The 17,570-nt window shown below is 33.8% G+C and overlaps 1 protein-coding gene across 5 annotated transcripts in view; it reads right to left on the bottom strand.

The window, feature by feature from the left end:
* LOC111046681 (excitatory amino acid transporter 2) overlaps window positions 1–13,335 on the bottom strand; it is a 31,231-nt gene extending 17,896 nt beyond the window's left edge. The window contains exons 1-2 of one of the 5 annotated variants that reach the window (XM_039428019.1): window positions 4,981–5,347; window positions 2,911–3,038 (exon numbers count right to left, since the gene is read on the bottom strand). Coding sequence is in view for 2 of the 5 variants with exons in the window: in XM_039428015.1 (XP_039283949.1) it covers window positions 6,123–6,177 (55 nt within the window). In the remaining 3 variants the exon portion in view is untranslated. Of the gene's footprint in view, window positions 1–2,910; window positions 3,039–4,980; window positions 5,370–6,122; window positions 6,285–12,932 lie in introns of those variants that run through there. The other 4 variants (XM_039428018.1, XM_039428015.1, XM_039428020.1 and 1 more) reach the window with 4 other exon arrangements.
* Between the last annotated feature and the right edge of the window lie 4,235 nt (window positions 13,336–17,570).

Here is a 17,570-nt window from a genome sequence, read left to right as displayed (position 1 = left end):
TTGAGGAATATATTATATCTAAAATTTATAGCTTATACAAGTATAAAATGTTATTAATTTTGAATTTCTTTATCAGCTTTCCCTATTTCTTATTTGATTTCCTCTATTAGAGATTCAGTTGTAGGCTTACAGCAACACTAACGACGTGTAGGTACAGCAAGTGTATTTTCAAATTTTGATTTTCATACCCAAGGGATGGAATATAGGCTACTCTCTACATATTCAATTTCTCGAATAAAATCAGTATACTTCAAGACTCAATTGGCTATTGGCGTAGCCTACTCGGTTGAAACAATCAATGAATTGCATAATGCATTTGATTGTCAATAAAAACTGTCGTGGTATTCATTTAGCCAGATACGAAATTCATTCCCCACACTTCTCTACCGATTCTTATTGATTAAGTATGAGCAGTTTTACTACTTGAACGACTGGTTCCATACCAATGAAAACACCTCATAACTCCCATGTACGAATTCGTTGCCGTACCTATTGTTCAGGATTACAATGTCCAGTCGTTTGTACAGGTGAATTTAATCCAAAAACAAATAGTTGTAAAATACGTTGATAATGTTGAAAATGAGGAAAATGAAATGTGAACACAAAGTTTGCTACATCAAGAACCGGTTTCAAGGTTACATATTCAATTAAAAATGAGTTTGGCAACTCTCATCATGATAATACTATAACTTTTTCTCAAGCATCCATACTTTTATTCAGCTATTTCTGCTATATCAGCTTTTATTCAGAGGAGAGGATTCAAAATGATTCTATCTATGACGAGATTGAACGGGTGGTATCTTTACCAATATGATCAATATTGATACATGATAAATAAATAAATCCATAATACATAATAAATATTGCGATACACTCTAAACCCATTCTGGTTGTTGAATGAATTATGAAAGATTTTGCTAATCAAGTAAATATTTTATTGCTTTACTAGAGTACCCTACAGTGAATCTACAGTGTTACTCGGGGTGTAAGAACAGAGCAGAGAATAGCTGCATGGAAAAACAAAGATACTATATTATGATATTGGTTCATCTCTGATAGCTGCAAGCTGCAATTGGATCAGCCAATAGAACGGAAGCACCAGCGCTCAATGACATCAATATGGAGCTTATTGAAATGCTTCACTCAAGATGACCGGAATATTTCCAAGAAAGTTGGCCAAACAAACTTATACAATCAGGTATAGAGGAATGAGACTACTTTGATTCAGCCTATGATGTATGGTATCCTCCCTGTTATTTATACTTTTCTATGTTATTCACCCCTGAATAAAGTAGTGCTATATGCCAATTCCACAAGTGATAAAAACAGATAAATATTCCCATAGTACATTGAAATATAAATGTGATTGTCAAGCAATGATTTTCTTATAACATAGTGTAGCAAAGAAAACCTTTTTTCCTTGTACATTAATTAAAGTAACTTGAATGACATTCGATGAGAAATAGAGAAGCACTCATATAACTAAATTAGTGTGCATTACACAATTATTACAGTGCATCCATCACAATGTGCATACTTCATATTGTAGTTAAGGCACCAAAAACAAATTTTCCTATGACGTAAGTCGGAATGTGATAATAAGTTGGTGAACTATCAAATTACACACTAGCACATATGGAAGTAATGCGGGTCCAAATGCAAAGAAAATGACAATGTGAAAATTATTTTTAGAATGAATCCATCACGTCTAGAATCATAGTAAGGAGCACACAAAATCTTGGGAAGTACCAAGAAGAGGTTAGCAGTGTTTAAAATAACGACTGAAGACCTATTTTGTGTGAGGCTTGCACTTAAGCTTATCTGAAGGCTGGATATTTAGTGGGGGGGGGGGGAGGCGAGGTGCGTCATCGGGGAGAATGAGTGTTAAATGATAGAAAATTGAAAAATGTGTAACTTATATATGAGTGCATAGTGTTATTATATTATTGTCTTAGTGACAAGCTTGAAGCAATGATTGAATGATTGAGATGGACAGTACAGTATGTGAACGCTCGGCAGAATCTCCCCTGATGACTCGAAATCGTATAAATTTACTGATCAATTGGCTTGAGAACAAAAGGAGAAACTGATTTCTTTCCAGCATGACAAGAAAATAAGACAGAAGGCAGTTCAGTAAGCTGTTTATTGTTTGTCCACAACTTGAAGCTACCGTTAAATGTATAGAGTGATGAGTGAACCAACTTCAGCGATCCATTCTTGAGTTAGTCACGCGATCGAGCTCATGGGTTGACATTTCTATGATGAAAGCTATACTGGTTATTGAAAGCTTCTCTAGAAGGGCCCAGTTGAAGAAGAAAATTCTAATGAAAACTAAAATGGATATTGTTATTCCTATAAGTCTACATATCTGCATCTTCAGGAACGTTTTTTATCAAAATGTTGTAAAGCATTCCAATAATCAGGGGCGCCTAAAGAGGGGATCCTTTTGGAGGACTCAAAACATTTAATCTCGAGGTGGGTCTAAAGAAAGGTCAACAGTGTTTTTCTTGAATAAATGAGGGTGCATCCACAGGCTTGGCGGGCGAGAGGGTTTTGAAAATTGGATGATAGAATATTAATGATTATGAAACTTAGAAATATTATTACATGAATTAAAAGCATGATTATCTTTACTGAGTGGTTGATATTATGAGTGTCATTTAGCAAGAGCAATTCTAATTATTCAAAAAAGCCTAATCTACATTTGTAAACTATTTTCTTGAATGGAATTTTTTCATGAAAGCATGATAACGACAAATCGTTCTGTACTAACTAATGAAGCCCAATACGTTTATAGGTATACTGTAGTTTGAAAAACATGTCTTGTCGCGTTAAGAACTCTAGTAAAGCAAAACTCAACAGTACTTATTGGGAATGTGAAACACTCTCTTCTAGAAAAACTCCACTTACTTTTTAGTATTGATTTTTCTAATTTTGTAAAGAATTTTTCATGTCTACAATATCCACGGTCCAGAATGCAGTTTTTCTCTAATTTGATGAGATAAGCATATCCAATTCATCCAATGGCATTCTTTTACCTTGGGAAGTGATCAGATAATGAAAATTCTATAATACGAATATGATTATAACTAAATCTTAATTATTTACAGCTCTATCGTCTTCTATGAATTCTGTAACTCAGAATATCATAAGATTAAAAGCATGATGTTATGAACATGATAGAAGAGGATGTGTGGAATAAAATTATTCTATTCCGAGCATTGAATTATGATTCTCGAATGAAAAGGTCAAGTTCAGAATATTTCAAATAAATTCATTAGATTCGATGCATTGAATGGAGTTTTTTGAACGTTCTACTCATCTTGGAGGTTGACAGTTTTTATTGAAGTCATACTTCATTGACTCAGGTAAGCGTGATAGCACACCGATAACAGTTTATGACCTTAGTCACAAGGTTTTCAGTATTCTCGCTCATGGCTTTTTTCAACATTAGCTCAAGAATAAGATTTTGTATTATCGTGGATAATATTATTTATAATCCTGTACAGGACAGAATTATTCTCAAAAGACTTGGGATTTATTTGTTTACGAAATGTTGGTCAAAATATGAGCTCAATAAATTTCGCCAGGGTAATGGGGTAATAAATCATGTTATAATGTACAGTAGTTATGTTATCATGTTCAAATATCAATGACAGTTATGTTCAGTAGGTACATGTTATAATGTAATGTGATGTGTTTTAATGCAATATAATTGACCGAGCGAAGTGAGGTCCAAGATTCAAGTCGACGTTTTGGCATTTCTCTTAATGTTTAAATGTTTATAATTATGTTTTTAAGTTGCGCATTTACGGCAAAAAGCGATATAGATTTTCATGAAATTTGACAGGTGGTATGTTCCTTTTTAAATTGCGCATCGACGTATATACAAGGTTTTTGAAAATTTTGCATTTCAAGGATAATATAAAAGGAAAAAGGAGCCTCCTTCATACGCCAATATTACCGTAAAAATCAGAGTATAGAATAGATTTATTCATCATAAATCAGCTGACAAGTGATTATACGGATGTGTGGAGAAGCCAGTCTATTGCTGTATTTCCATAAGGTCTATAGTTTCAATCAGGTACTTGTGGATGAGAATACTGCGTGAGGTCTACTGTTCACAGAACTACTAGTTATAATGTAAAGTTTATCATTATTAATCGAATAGAGAAGTCATCAAATTTCGTTGTTCAATTTCATTGATTGGTGATACAAAACGCAGTATATTGTCTCCAATATACATAAGAAATATTTCCAATAATATTAATGCAGCATTTTGTTCATTATTAATATTTCAACTTCTCTTCAACTGGAAATGCTTAAAAGTTCAGATGATCTTCTCATCATTCTAGGACAACCCATTATTTCAAATTATTAAGAGTGAACCTATTTTGAGGTTTCATCATCAATACAGTATACCATACATGCTCTTCACCACCCACAGAGATAATGCGACATTTATTACGGTGACTGTAATACTGTTATGTAAATATGCGAATCATGACTAATATTTAAATTCAAGACTCGTGATAATGTAGGCCTAGCCTATAGATAATAGTGGCGTTTGTTCACTTTTTGAAAATAAAACTCAAAATATACATAATTCTAAACATACTAAATTGATAATATACGAATAAGTATGTCAATTTTCCAAAATAGACATTGATTTATCAAAAATGATAATGTACGAAGAATCTCAATTTATGTCTCAATGATTCTGCGTGGGAGTGACAATTTTATTTGTATCTCACGTTAGGCCTACGCAGGAGCGACATAGTAATTGAAGTAACAAGGGGGGATGAATATTCAATAATGATCACGATAGTATATTCACCCCTATTTCATGGGAAAATCTATCAACTATTGATAACAGCTTTCCTCAGCGACTAATTTGTGCACATGAGTAGAAGGTAGCTTGAATCTAAATCAGTGATTGAACATATTGTAAGCAAAAGGAATAAAAATCGTCACAGTCACCTGATAGAAGAGCGATGAAATTGGAGATAACAGGTTGTTTATCTTGCATAGGCCCAGGAAGGAATGTTGATACACCACTTGCTAGATTCAAGAGAGGTGCTCCTGTTAATATTCCAAAATAACGTCGTTACGCCTTGGTGATATCAACGACCGGTGGTCTCAAGAGAAATTGAAAGACAGAGTGATAATGAATATTGTTGTACACTGACGTTTGCGGTCTTTCAACTTTCTTCACTGTGCAATGTGCATCACACCTGCGACCTGCTCAATCTCAGTGGAAGTAGAATGAAGAATGAACTGAAGGCAGGTCGTGTTTCGTGTAGGAGAATCTTGTAACTTGTCGACCATGTGCCCGCTCCACTAATCAGCTGTGTGGAATAGGTCGTATTGATCGCTACTACCAACCTAACCGACCAAAATTACCTCCTCAACCGCTACTCAGCTCATCATTGACTGCGCTGATATTATTGATGGGTTCTGGGGGTGGTAATCCACAGACCAACAAGTAGATATGACAGGAGATAATGCAATAATAGACTAAATCGAATCTGAATTCTCCATTTTCCTCAGTGATGGGGTGATTGCCCTCAATTAAAGTTTCAAGTTACTGATTTTCGACGCCGGTAATCTTTTATATTAAAGCTGCAAATGACAAAAAATTCACATCCAATACGGCTGATTGTCTCGGAAAACCCACCTTAAAATCAGTTAATAAATTGATTTACTGTATCCTATCCATTCCATTACAGCCCAAGTAGAATCTAGTAGAAATATCCAAAGATCCAAAGATGGATCAATAATACACCTCTTAACATATCATTATGATGATTAGGATTTTTATTACGTAAACGAAAAGGGAAACGAAAATTCTCAATTTGGAAAGGGGGTGAGAAGTGGATTGTATTGAGTGTGCTTGAATTGATATCATTGATTTGGATTCCTACATTCCTTTTACTAATATTCAAGCCTTTTTGAGGAAAAATAATTTTCGATTTTCTCTAGAATGACTCTATGGACTATCTCTATTAAGCAGAATTTATTTGACATATCTCTCTCTATCTAAAAAAGGAGAGCTTTCAATAAACACAATCCAAACTTCCTTGTAACTTGGACAATCTATGTTTACCATAGTTGGTACGTACCTGTTGTTCCATATCGGTTGTATACCATGAGCCGGTTATATCGGTTGTATAACATAATTCTCTTTGACACTTGCTATTTGAATAAAATATTGAGTCAAGTGACAAAATAATTAATATTGAATAAGCATATATAATACTAAGATACTTGTTCTTGGAATATTTGAATGAACCGTTTTGAACCTACTTGAACATTCAACGGAATATGAAATGCATCTAGTGCATCTTAGCTTGTCCCAGACCCTCGAAACTTTTTTCCCTTCATAACACGTCAATTTTAGGTTCTAATTAGCTAACCAGATAACAGTCTACAACGTTATCAGAAGTGACGAACTAAACTCCACTGTACATGAACAAATTCAGTTGACATTTTTCATGCTATCAATATCTCTGAGTTGACATTTACGATGAAATGATAATTATTACAAAAATAAGTTGACTGAAAACTGACATGTAGCAAATTTATCGTTCCTACAGCAGTTTTAAATTTGTCTTGAAATTTTTTACATCCACTCAAGAAGTAAAGTACTGTACTTCATGTCGAAGTTGTCAGCGGTAGTCACGTGATGCCTTTTGGCCAATAGAAATGCAACAAAAGCAACGAACTTTGGAAGCAGCAGTTGGATGCCGGTGCCGGCAGGGGGCAGGATGGTTGGTATCTGTCCAAAATGCGCGAAATAGCTGCTCAAGTGACAGCTGACGTATTGATTGAGAAGCTATTTCTATTATTGCCAGCGCTGACTAAAATAATCTTCTGATAGTTTCAAAGCCGAGGTTTTAGCAGCACTTTAACACTGCCAGGTACAAGCCACAACTTGCTGATTTATTTAATTTAAAACTATGGTCCTATAAGTGCAATAGAACGCGAAAATTAAGAGGGCCAATCGCAACTATGAAAACTTGTCTCTCCATTGACGAACGTATAAAATGAGATGGAAATTTAATGATCATTCCATTGAAACTCCAGCCAAGTTGAAAGACATCATCGATCAATAATTAGTCTACAAGACTTTTTAGTCCAGTCAATACAGATATAAAAAAGGGGTGTGTGTGCAATTTATATTGTAGTTCTGATTTTCCAATATATTATTTAGGTACATAAGAGAAGTCCAGAACCAATTTCTTCATGCAAAATTTCCTTGTGCTAAGGACACCTCAAGGATCAAAATTTCAAACACTTATAACTTTTGACACAATGCTCAAATTTCATCGTACTACACTTCATTCTTCTTGGCTTGTCAAGGCGGTTCAAAATCATGCATCATAAGTCGAATCCGGTCGAAAAATGGGAAATTTATTGTTGAGTGTACTTAAGCCCGTATTCCAATACACAAAAAATTGCCAATTTCTATACTCAAACCTGGTATGACGGTAACCCCTTATCAATAAAATGATAAAAATCATAACTTGATCTTGAAATGTACAATAGAACTTTCTCTTTCATCTGCTGTAAATGATTTATGGAAAAATATGTTCGTAAAGTGGGATTTGATTGTTGAAAAAAATCCGGAAATTGTAGATATTTTTCTCATATTAACGATTTTGGCAGTTCTATGATAGGGAAAAGTGATTCAAGATGGATTTTAGGCAACTGAGCTCGTAGAGGATGAATTTATCTACAATTTGAAATCGATCGTGAGTTTCTATGATGTATCAGACTCGTTTAAGAAACTCTTGATCAACAGTAAAATCACGAAAAAAATTTAAAAAGTGAAATCGCCATTTTTAAAATCCTATGTAATTTTTGAATAGTATTGGAATCGAAAGTATTATTCATTGCAGATGAAAGAATAGATTCTATTGTACTTTTCAAGATCAAGTTATGATTTTTATGATAAGGGGTTACCGAGCTTTGAATATAGAAATTGGCCATTTTTTGTGTATTGGAATATGGCCTTAAGTACACTCAACAATAAATTTTTCATTTCTTGACCGAATTTGACTTATGCATGATTTTGAACCGCCTTGACGAGCCGAGAAGAATGAAGTGTAGTACGATGGAATCTGAACATTTTTTCAAAAGTTATAAGGGTTTGAAATTTTGATCCTTGAGGTGTCCTCAAGTGCGCCTCTCCACTAGAAAATAGTGAAATGAAGTGTATCTAACGGATTATTCTCGTAGGAAATGTTATTCTCATAGTAATCTCATGAACTTATATCATTGTGCGAAATATCAATGTGAGGGCAATGTAGTTGGTGATGATGGTTGAAGCTGGAAATTGGTGTTTTTCACAATACAAGGAGCATTGTTGTCAGGTGTACCTGGAAATCTATATGGGATAGAGCGCTCTACCTGATCTCAGATTGTAGAACACAAAAATACTCCCAGAGAAATTTTGAATTATACATCTAAATGGTAACAATCGGAAGATATTGTTGATCAGAATCTAAAATTCATCAAAACTGATTTTTCAAAAAATAGTAAAATGTGAAGAAAAAATCAATAACTCACTACTCATTGGAGGTAGAGAGTTCCGAATGATCTCATTTTATCCAGAATGTTGTAATCTAGAAAAGAGGCGAGAGCAAATTTTTCTGTCCGATTATGAGATTTGACAGAAATAGCTGAAAACTGGAAAATGGGCCGAAAATACGAGGTTTTTGGGCCACTCGGTATCTAGCACAAGGAAATTTTGCATGAAGAAATTGGTTCTGGACTTCTCTCATGTACCAAATAATATATTAAAAAATCAGAACTACAATATAAATTGCATGCACCAATGTATATAGTGACTGGACTATATAAATAAGAAGTAGTTATCGGCTTCAGTGATTCTCCAGTCATCAGTTATGAGATTCTCCAGTTATCAATAAAATATACATGATTATTAGATGTATAGTTAATGGGTTGAGTGAGGACTTGTCAAACAATACTCTCAATGGGATGACAAACAAGGCTCTAATAAAAATAGTGCTCAGCGAGAATTTCCATGTCCTGGAGCAAGTTTACCAACCGCCACCCTTGATAAGGGATACGTCACACGAACAAAGATTACAAGGTCATCTCTAAGAAATCTGTCGTTTTTCCTATTTGATTAATATAGCAGTGACTTTTAGACTTGAAAGCTATCTGGTGCAGATACCTTCATTAATAGGATTTCAGAGTTAAGGGAAAATTTATTGAAAATAAGAGTACTTTCTTATTAATTGCGTGATTTTCATTCTCCTCCAATTCTAACTTATTTGCAAGAATAGATGAAGAGCTAGTATAAACTGATACAATATTCCAGGATGATTGATATATTTTGATAATTCTATCCTTTTTCTCTGTGTGTGGAGCCTTATTTTAATGACTTTTCTCTCCGACTATATTGACGGTAGTAACTAGGAAACTATCCAACTCGCTGGTTGATAACATTCGAGTTGTAATGGGAGGAAATAATTGGGAAGAATACTTCTCGTGATTATATATAATTATTTTTACCTGGAAGATGCGTATTTATCATGAAAAAATTACATTCCCTTGTTCTCAAACGGAAATTTTCTTTTTCGTGGTAGATTGCCCAGGGGATTTGAACTGGCGCCTGACTCTACCAACTATCCCGGACTGCAAGCAAGACTATTTTAACCATCCTGGTACTATTCCATTATCAATCTCATCTCAATTTCATAGGTGTTTCCTACAACTCAAATCTAGTAGATGTAGTACAGGTGTCTCAAGAGGGACGCAATCCGAATTTGAATGACGCAATTTATTGCAATTCATTTATTATATTACGGATAAACATGGAATTTCTATGACAGTAGCGAGTCTTTTTAGATGACTGCCATTGTAACGTGTACCTCTTTATAAGAGATTTATTGAACAATCGCATTATTGCCGATTCATTATAAACTGCAGTATGAGGAATTTCTATTTAAGACTTGTAAGATTCACTTATAATAATTATTTTTTGGACTTAAAATTGGACACAACATGGAGTGATAAACAAAACCTATTTTTGAACATTTCTATCAAAATATGAGAGAAGAACAGTTTTGGGTTTCTAGCCTATTGTTCCTTTATCAATCATTCATAATGAGTTGAGAATGATATTGTGTTTATAATTGTATGAATGAACATGAATGGATAGAATAAAAGTATCTAAATAAACACACGTTCATCCCTGATAAAAATAATTTCTGATACAACATAACAAAACGACGGATAAACCAGCAGTAATAAATGACTAGATCCCTTCAACTAACACTTTCATTTGAACTTCAATTATTCAATTTCGCCAACATAGAAGTTTAGGGAGCTAAAATTAAAATTTACTCATGTATTACTACTATCTCCTCAATCTTTGAGTTGCGTCAGTCGTGAAACACCTCTGTAATTCAGTTTTATTATCACCTTTCCTATAATGCTATTATAGAGAGCGAGTACCTGCGAGATCAGGGTTTGAAATAATATACTTAGTAACACTGTTCATGTGACAATGTCAACATTATGAATGTATTCAAGGTGAATGTGCATTATTAAATACACAATTGGAAATATTTTGGCGTTTTCATTATCAGTAGTTGGTAGTTGGTAATTCAATATTGTCAATGATCATCCCCCATTTGAGAAGTAGTTATATACTTCCACTGAATTTATATCTCAAATTTAAGCTCCAATTTGACAACTTTACTATGAGGAATTTCTATTTAAGACTTGTAAGATTCACTTATAATAATTATTTTTTGGACTTAAAATTGGACACAACATGGAGTGATAAACAAAACCTATTTTTGAACATTTCTATCAAAATATGAGAAAAGAACAGTTTTGGGTTTCTAGCCTATTGTTCCTTTATCAATCATTCATAATGAGTTGAGAATGATATTGTATTTATAAATGTATGAATGAACATGAATGAATAAAATAAAGTATCTAAAAAAACACACGTTCATCCCTGATAACAATAATTTCTGATACAACATAACAAAACGACGGATAAACCAGCAGTAATAAATGACTAGGTCCCTTCAACTAACACTTTCATTTGAACTTCAATTATTCAATTTCGCCAACATAGAAGTTTAGGGAGCTAAAATTAAAATTTACTCATGTATTACTACTATCTCCTCAATCTTTGAGTTGCGTCAGTCGTGAAACACCTCTGTAATTCAGTTTTATTATCACCTTTCCTATAATGCTATTATAGAGAGCGAGTACCTGCGAGATCAGGGTTTGAAATAATATACTTAGTAACACTGTTCATGTGACAATGTCAACATTATGAATGTATTCAAGGTGAATGTGCATTATTAAATACACAATTGGAAATATTTTGGCGTTTTCATTATCAGTAGTTGGTAGTTGGTAATTCAATATTGTCAATGATCATCCCCCATTTGAGAAGTAGTTATATACTTCCACTGAATTTATATCTCAAATTTAAGCTCCAATTTGACAACTTTACTATGAGTTTGAATCGCTTTCAAATGTGGAAGATGATACGCTATCATTTATGTTGAGAGAAGTCTATAAGAATATTGAATTCATCTATTCCTAAAAATGGAGAAAAAATATTATAAGATTTATCAAATAATCTTTTAAAAACTTATTTGTTTCAAAAACTGTTATGATTAGAAAAAGTAATGTTTGTCCAAGATGATTCGTTATATCCTAATTCGTAAACCAGATACAGTAACTTTCTGTTAAACATGAGTGGAAACTGCTTTCATATTGTATATGAAATCCTTCGAATAAAACCACCATAATTCTGATTATTTTTACAAATTCACGACCGAACAGATCTTGGCAAGCTTTGGCTAGCGTGACTTGAAGCAATTCGATTGACATTAGAAGAACAATAAACCAGCGAATATATAGAACGGTAATGTGAGTTGTCCCAAATGTATCGAACATACATTTTTCAAATTCCATGTGACATTTGCATAATCTTATTGATTGGAAGGAGTTATAGATTGGGGCCACACACTGCTCGGTGATATCACATTCTATTCCATATTCAACGGAAATAGACTTTCATTTTTTACTAATGCTTGACCGAAATAGAATTCTGTTTACAGAAGCTAGATATTATGTGGGAGTGGGTTCCAACTTCTCTTCCACAAGGTTTTGAAAAATTTATGTAATTTTTTCACGATTGGATGGACTCAGTTTAAAATTTGTACTGGTCAAATGGTTAATGATTATGCTTTCCGTGGTCGATCAACACATGAATAAGCTATACTTGTAATGACACTATGGCAATTATAAAATAGCACATATATTGAGGTATAGATTGAAATAAATTTAACCAGAAGAATGATCTGGTTAACCGTTAACCATACGATATGATTGTTGTTATCGACTTCATTCAATCTGCTAAGAAAGAGTTTACAGTTTCAGCTTCGATTGAAATCTCTGATCATTGAAGATCTCTGATTTCTGAATGAGTATGAAGCTGTAATGAATCATATCTGCCTCATTGATAAATACTCTGCTCGAAGTATAACCTAGAATAAGCTGGAAAATACAATGATTATGGATATGGAGAATGAATGAATATTATTTAAAGCCAAATATTGCGAAATTATTTTCTGAAAATCATTCGTGACTATTATTCCATTTTACCGTTTATGAGAAAACATAATTTACAAAAATAATGTTTGGCTGTTTTTATCTATCAAAGAAACTGCAGTCTATGTGGGTTATGAATGTAGTCCATCAACTACTGGATCAAAAGTGATTTAGTCCTCGCTTCTCTATCTATATTATTCCATTCATTCTTAAGACTTGGATTTTGAAAGGTTACATTCAGCAATTAACGAGTAGTTGAATAATATATTATTTGAATGCCATAGAATAGAATGAAATTGATAAAGAAAAATACTCACGTGAACCTAAACGAAGAAAAACTGATGAAAAAAGTTAATCCTTTGTATTGGACGGCTGTCGATGTTGTCGTTTCGAGCTCAAAGTTATAATCCAGATGAACAATAAATATTATGAACACCAAACCACTCACACTCTAAAATTGCACTGGAATAATTTTCTAATCGTCGCACCACCGCTTTTAGATTCAGGTAAAGGTATTGTCCTGAAGCGCATTATCAGGAAGTGAAAGAAAAAGGAGAGAGAGTATCACGTATTGCTCCACAAGGATCAAGCAGAGTAGGTCAGGAGAGGCAACATCGAAAAACACGAGAGATCCATCCATGAAACATTACTGTGGGTAATAGAGTTTGAACTCTCAATCCCTGTGCGGTCGCAGAGCAAAAGTGAAATTTTTAGCTTCTGTAGGGAGGAGTAGCGACTAAAGGGAGAGAGGAGAAGAGAGAGGAAAGGTGGTAAGAGGAACTAGTGTTTGCCAATTTTCGATCCCAGTGCAACGCAGCAAACAGTGGAGAGAGCATGAGACCAACTCAATTTCTGCCAAGAGTCGTCTCCTCTCTCAGTGTCATCACATGCCAAGTATAGATGGCGATTTCTGTCTTCCTCTTGTTGCCTCTGGCAGCTGGCAACTTATTTTTAACATGCCCTTAGCACAATGCCAGTTGTGCAAATAAAGCACGAAAATAAGAATCAGAAAGTGAGATTTGCAAGAGTAAAAACGCGTGAGGCACATGCTTCAATTACTGTTCCTCATTACAAAGCATTAAAACTCGTTCTCGTGTATAATTAATCTTAACAAATTTCAAGAATAGATACTCCCATACTGACTGTGAACAGGTTGAGAGTGTTGAATTTGTCAGTTGAGACAATAGAAGATAATTTCTTTTCTTATCCAACTAGCTCATATTGCAAAGTACAAAACAAAGAGTTGGATGAAATTATTTATTGGTGATCGATGTTTGATGAAATGGTTCAGTGAATAGAATCAACAGTGCTCACAAAAGCCACAATACTGTCTTGTGCAGAGTATTATTTTCAATATTACTGGGTCTCATGGGTGAGAATCAAGTCTCCAAGGCTGAGTACAATAACTCAGATACACGTTTTCCCCAACACTATACTGTATACAACACTAAACTAAAATGAGATGCAAGAATAAACTTTTCATTGAATCCGAAGATTCATGGATTGATTGATATCAATAGATTTTCATGTATAAGGAGACACTGAAACGTTCATATTACACATATTCAATCAACATTTAGATCTGAAGGTTCCCTCAACGGTTCAAGTAGTCCAAATCAAATAAAAATCAAATAAAATTTATTCATCAAAAACAATTACATTACAAATTAGAATACTATAACAATTGATACAATTAGAACAATGAAGTTTCATGCATTCAATAGTTTCTCAATAGGCAAAGATAATTCAATGAATAAATATATACCTCACTATAAACGATATGTGTTGAGGTAAAGATAGTTATCAGGTCTCAATTAGGATAGCCTATATCAGATAAATTCATCCCTGTTATTGATTACTGGCATCCATTTCAAGCGAAAAATGGTAGACTATTCCAATATCAAAAGCATGCCTAGTATTGGATTCATAATACTTCATAAACATGGAACGCATAAAACACAAAAATATAATAATAGAAAGTCTATTCCAGATATTCCGAATAAAACTGAATCAATAACTGGAACCTAAGACAGATTAACTGTTGAACTCAGAAACTTGGTCTCATCTACACATTAGAGCTCTTCAGTCTCAAAAACAATTGTGATATTCTTGTTTATTTTGATAGTAAATGAATGGCGATTGACAGCATATCATACTCATTCAATGTGAGACTGAAATAAGGATGAACATTGGTGATAGACTTGAGCTTCACAATAACCATAATCACGCTGTTTACTAATCGGATTTTACAATCTACGTTCCAAATTCTAGAACATTATTTGAGTAACTGATGACAATAATCTTAGGAAAAAATCCACTTAATAATATCCATATTATAAAAAAATTGACTCCATTATTGAACCGTATCGTTTATCATATCCTGTAGGCCTATTCAGTGTCTTCAAATTTCACAAATTTTGCTAAATCCCCTTTACAGAACTTTCGGAACCCACATTATCTTTGGGAATATATCTGATACTCAGTAGACATACGATAAGCAAACGAAATTGCGTGCAAGGGTTTGAAGACAAAGTCGTAATTCCGCAGACAGTAATGGTTTGCAAATTCCTAGTCAGTATTTCAAAAATAGCAATGGGGGCAGCGTGAAGTGAGCTAAGCTATGTGCTGCGGCATTACAAATTAATTTTATTGCTCAGACAGCACCTGGCTAGAAATAAATTCCAGAAATAATGTCAAAATTTTTACTTGTAAACACAAATTTTTGTTGTCAATACTGAAGGTGAACAGTTTTGAAATGATACGTTGTGATTGCAAAATAAATTTGTGAATGAATAAAAATACACATCAAGAAGATTCACTAACTATAAAATACTGAAAACTAAAGGTCGTAATAAATTGAGGCCTACGTTGAATAACAGTTACTTACTATCTACTCTCCAGAACTGGGAATCAATTTATAAGCTCCTATCTTCAGGGTTATGTTTGTAGAAAGGAACTGGAGTCCTAACTCCCTACTAAAGGCAAATAATAAATCAATCAATCTTCCTGCTCCAATTCGTCTCAAGCAATTTGTAATATAATAACTATAGATAATAATCATATTGTTATGCATCTACATAAATTGGCGGAGCTTTGGACATATCAATGTCCATTCTTTGGGAAGAATATTAAAAATATCCTCCCCACTAACTCTCTACCAAAACGTTAATTTCGTTATTTAAACTAAGGATTTATTCATTAATGGAAATATTGTAAAAGTTTTAATCAATATGAATATTGAAGAGAAAAAAACAAAAATTGATAAAGTAAAATAATTATATAGGTAGATAAGATCAAATAATTGATTAATAAAATGAAGTAGGCTGAAAGTAGATCAGGGTTATCAAATTTCAGTAATATACAGCAGTATGCAGTGGATAATTGAAATAACATGAGTTTATATAATATATATATATATACAATTCGTTCTATAACATGGTTTAAAGGTTTATATTGGTGGAATGGGTGAGGGATGGTTGTCATGTGATCGTTCTAGGGCCGGACAGTTTCAGTCATTTGTTCCAAAATATGTTTTTTTAAAGTCAGGTTGAAGCTCGCTCGGCTCTCGATAGACCTGATAGAAACAGGAAGTGTATTCCATGCACGACAGGCACTGACTAAGAAGGATTTTGTGAAAATAGTAGTTCGATGATTGGGTATCCTTAAAGTACTTTCTCCGGTTCTAGTATGTGAAGCATCTATCCTCCTACCTTCAGAGACAAATTTGAAATCATCTTTAAAATAGTTCGGATTACCGTATTTCAAGATATCTCTAACAAGCTTGACTATTCGAAAAAGCCTCTGATCGGGAAGCTTCAATGTTGAACTAGCAATGTGGGCTGGGGTGATATGATCATGGCGTTGGAGAGAGTAGACGAAACGTAGACAATAATTTTGGCAACGCTGTAGTTTATCATTCAGAGTGACTTGCATATCGTTAAGAACAGAATTACAATACATTAAATGTGGGAAGATGAGAGATTGAACCAATAATAATTTAATGTTTCTAGGGAGGATATCGTGCATTTTCTTCAATGCATGCATGGCTGAGAATACCTTTTTACAAGTTTTGTTCACTTGTTCTGACCAGTCAAGAGTATTATTCATAATAATGCCTAAATTTTTAACTGAGCTACAGTAAGGAATGTCATTACCGTCTACACTAATTTTGTGAATCGATTCAAGGTCAATATTGTTTATAAGACGAGAATATCCTATTATAATGGGTTGTGTTTTGATGGGATTAAGCTTAAGGCCATTTTTCTTTGTCCATTCCACTATCGAATTGATATCCTGATTCATTATTCCAACTGTTTCATTAATTTTTGTTATGGGACAGCTTAAATAGATTTGAAGGTCGTCTGCATAAGTATGGAAACTGGAGAATTTGATAATGGAAGAAAGGTCATTAGCATACAAAGTGAAGAGGAGAGGGCCTAAAATTGAACCTTGTGGTACTCCATGCATAACGTTTTTCCAAGTTGACTTTTTGTCACCGACAGATACACATTGTTTCCTACCTAATAGATAGGATTTAAACCAAACTAACGAGTTGTGACTGAAACCAAGAATAGCCAACTTATTCAGAAGGACTGTATGATCAACAGTATCGAATGCTTTAGAAAAATCAAATAGGGTGAGGATGGTGCATTTTCTTTGGTCCATAGCTAACCTTATATCATCAGTGACACGAAGCAGAGCTGTCTCAGTTGAATGGAATTTTCTAAAGCCTGATTGAAAGTTATGAAGCTTACTATTGTTGTCTAGAAATTTTACAACTTGAGCATGAATGAGTCTTTCTAGCACTTTGGACAATGCAGGTAAAATACTGATTGGTCTAAAATCCTCAACTTTATTGGGTGATGGAACTTTATTTAGAGGGCGAACCAGAGCAAACTTCCAGTTTTCAGGGAAAATGCCTTCTTCAAGTGACTTGTTGAAAATGTATGTAATGG

This window comes from Nilaparvata lugens, chromosome 5, assembly GCF_014356525.2.
Source record: "Nilaparvata lugens isolate BPH chromosome 5, ASM1435652v1, whole genome shotgun sequence".
Taxonomy (NCBI): domain Eukaryota; kingdom Metazoa; phylum Arthropoda; class Insecta; order Hemiptera; family Delphacidae; genus Nilaparvata; species Nilaparvata lugens.
This window is presented reverse-complemented; position numbering and strand designations above follow the sequence as displayed.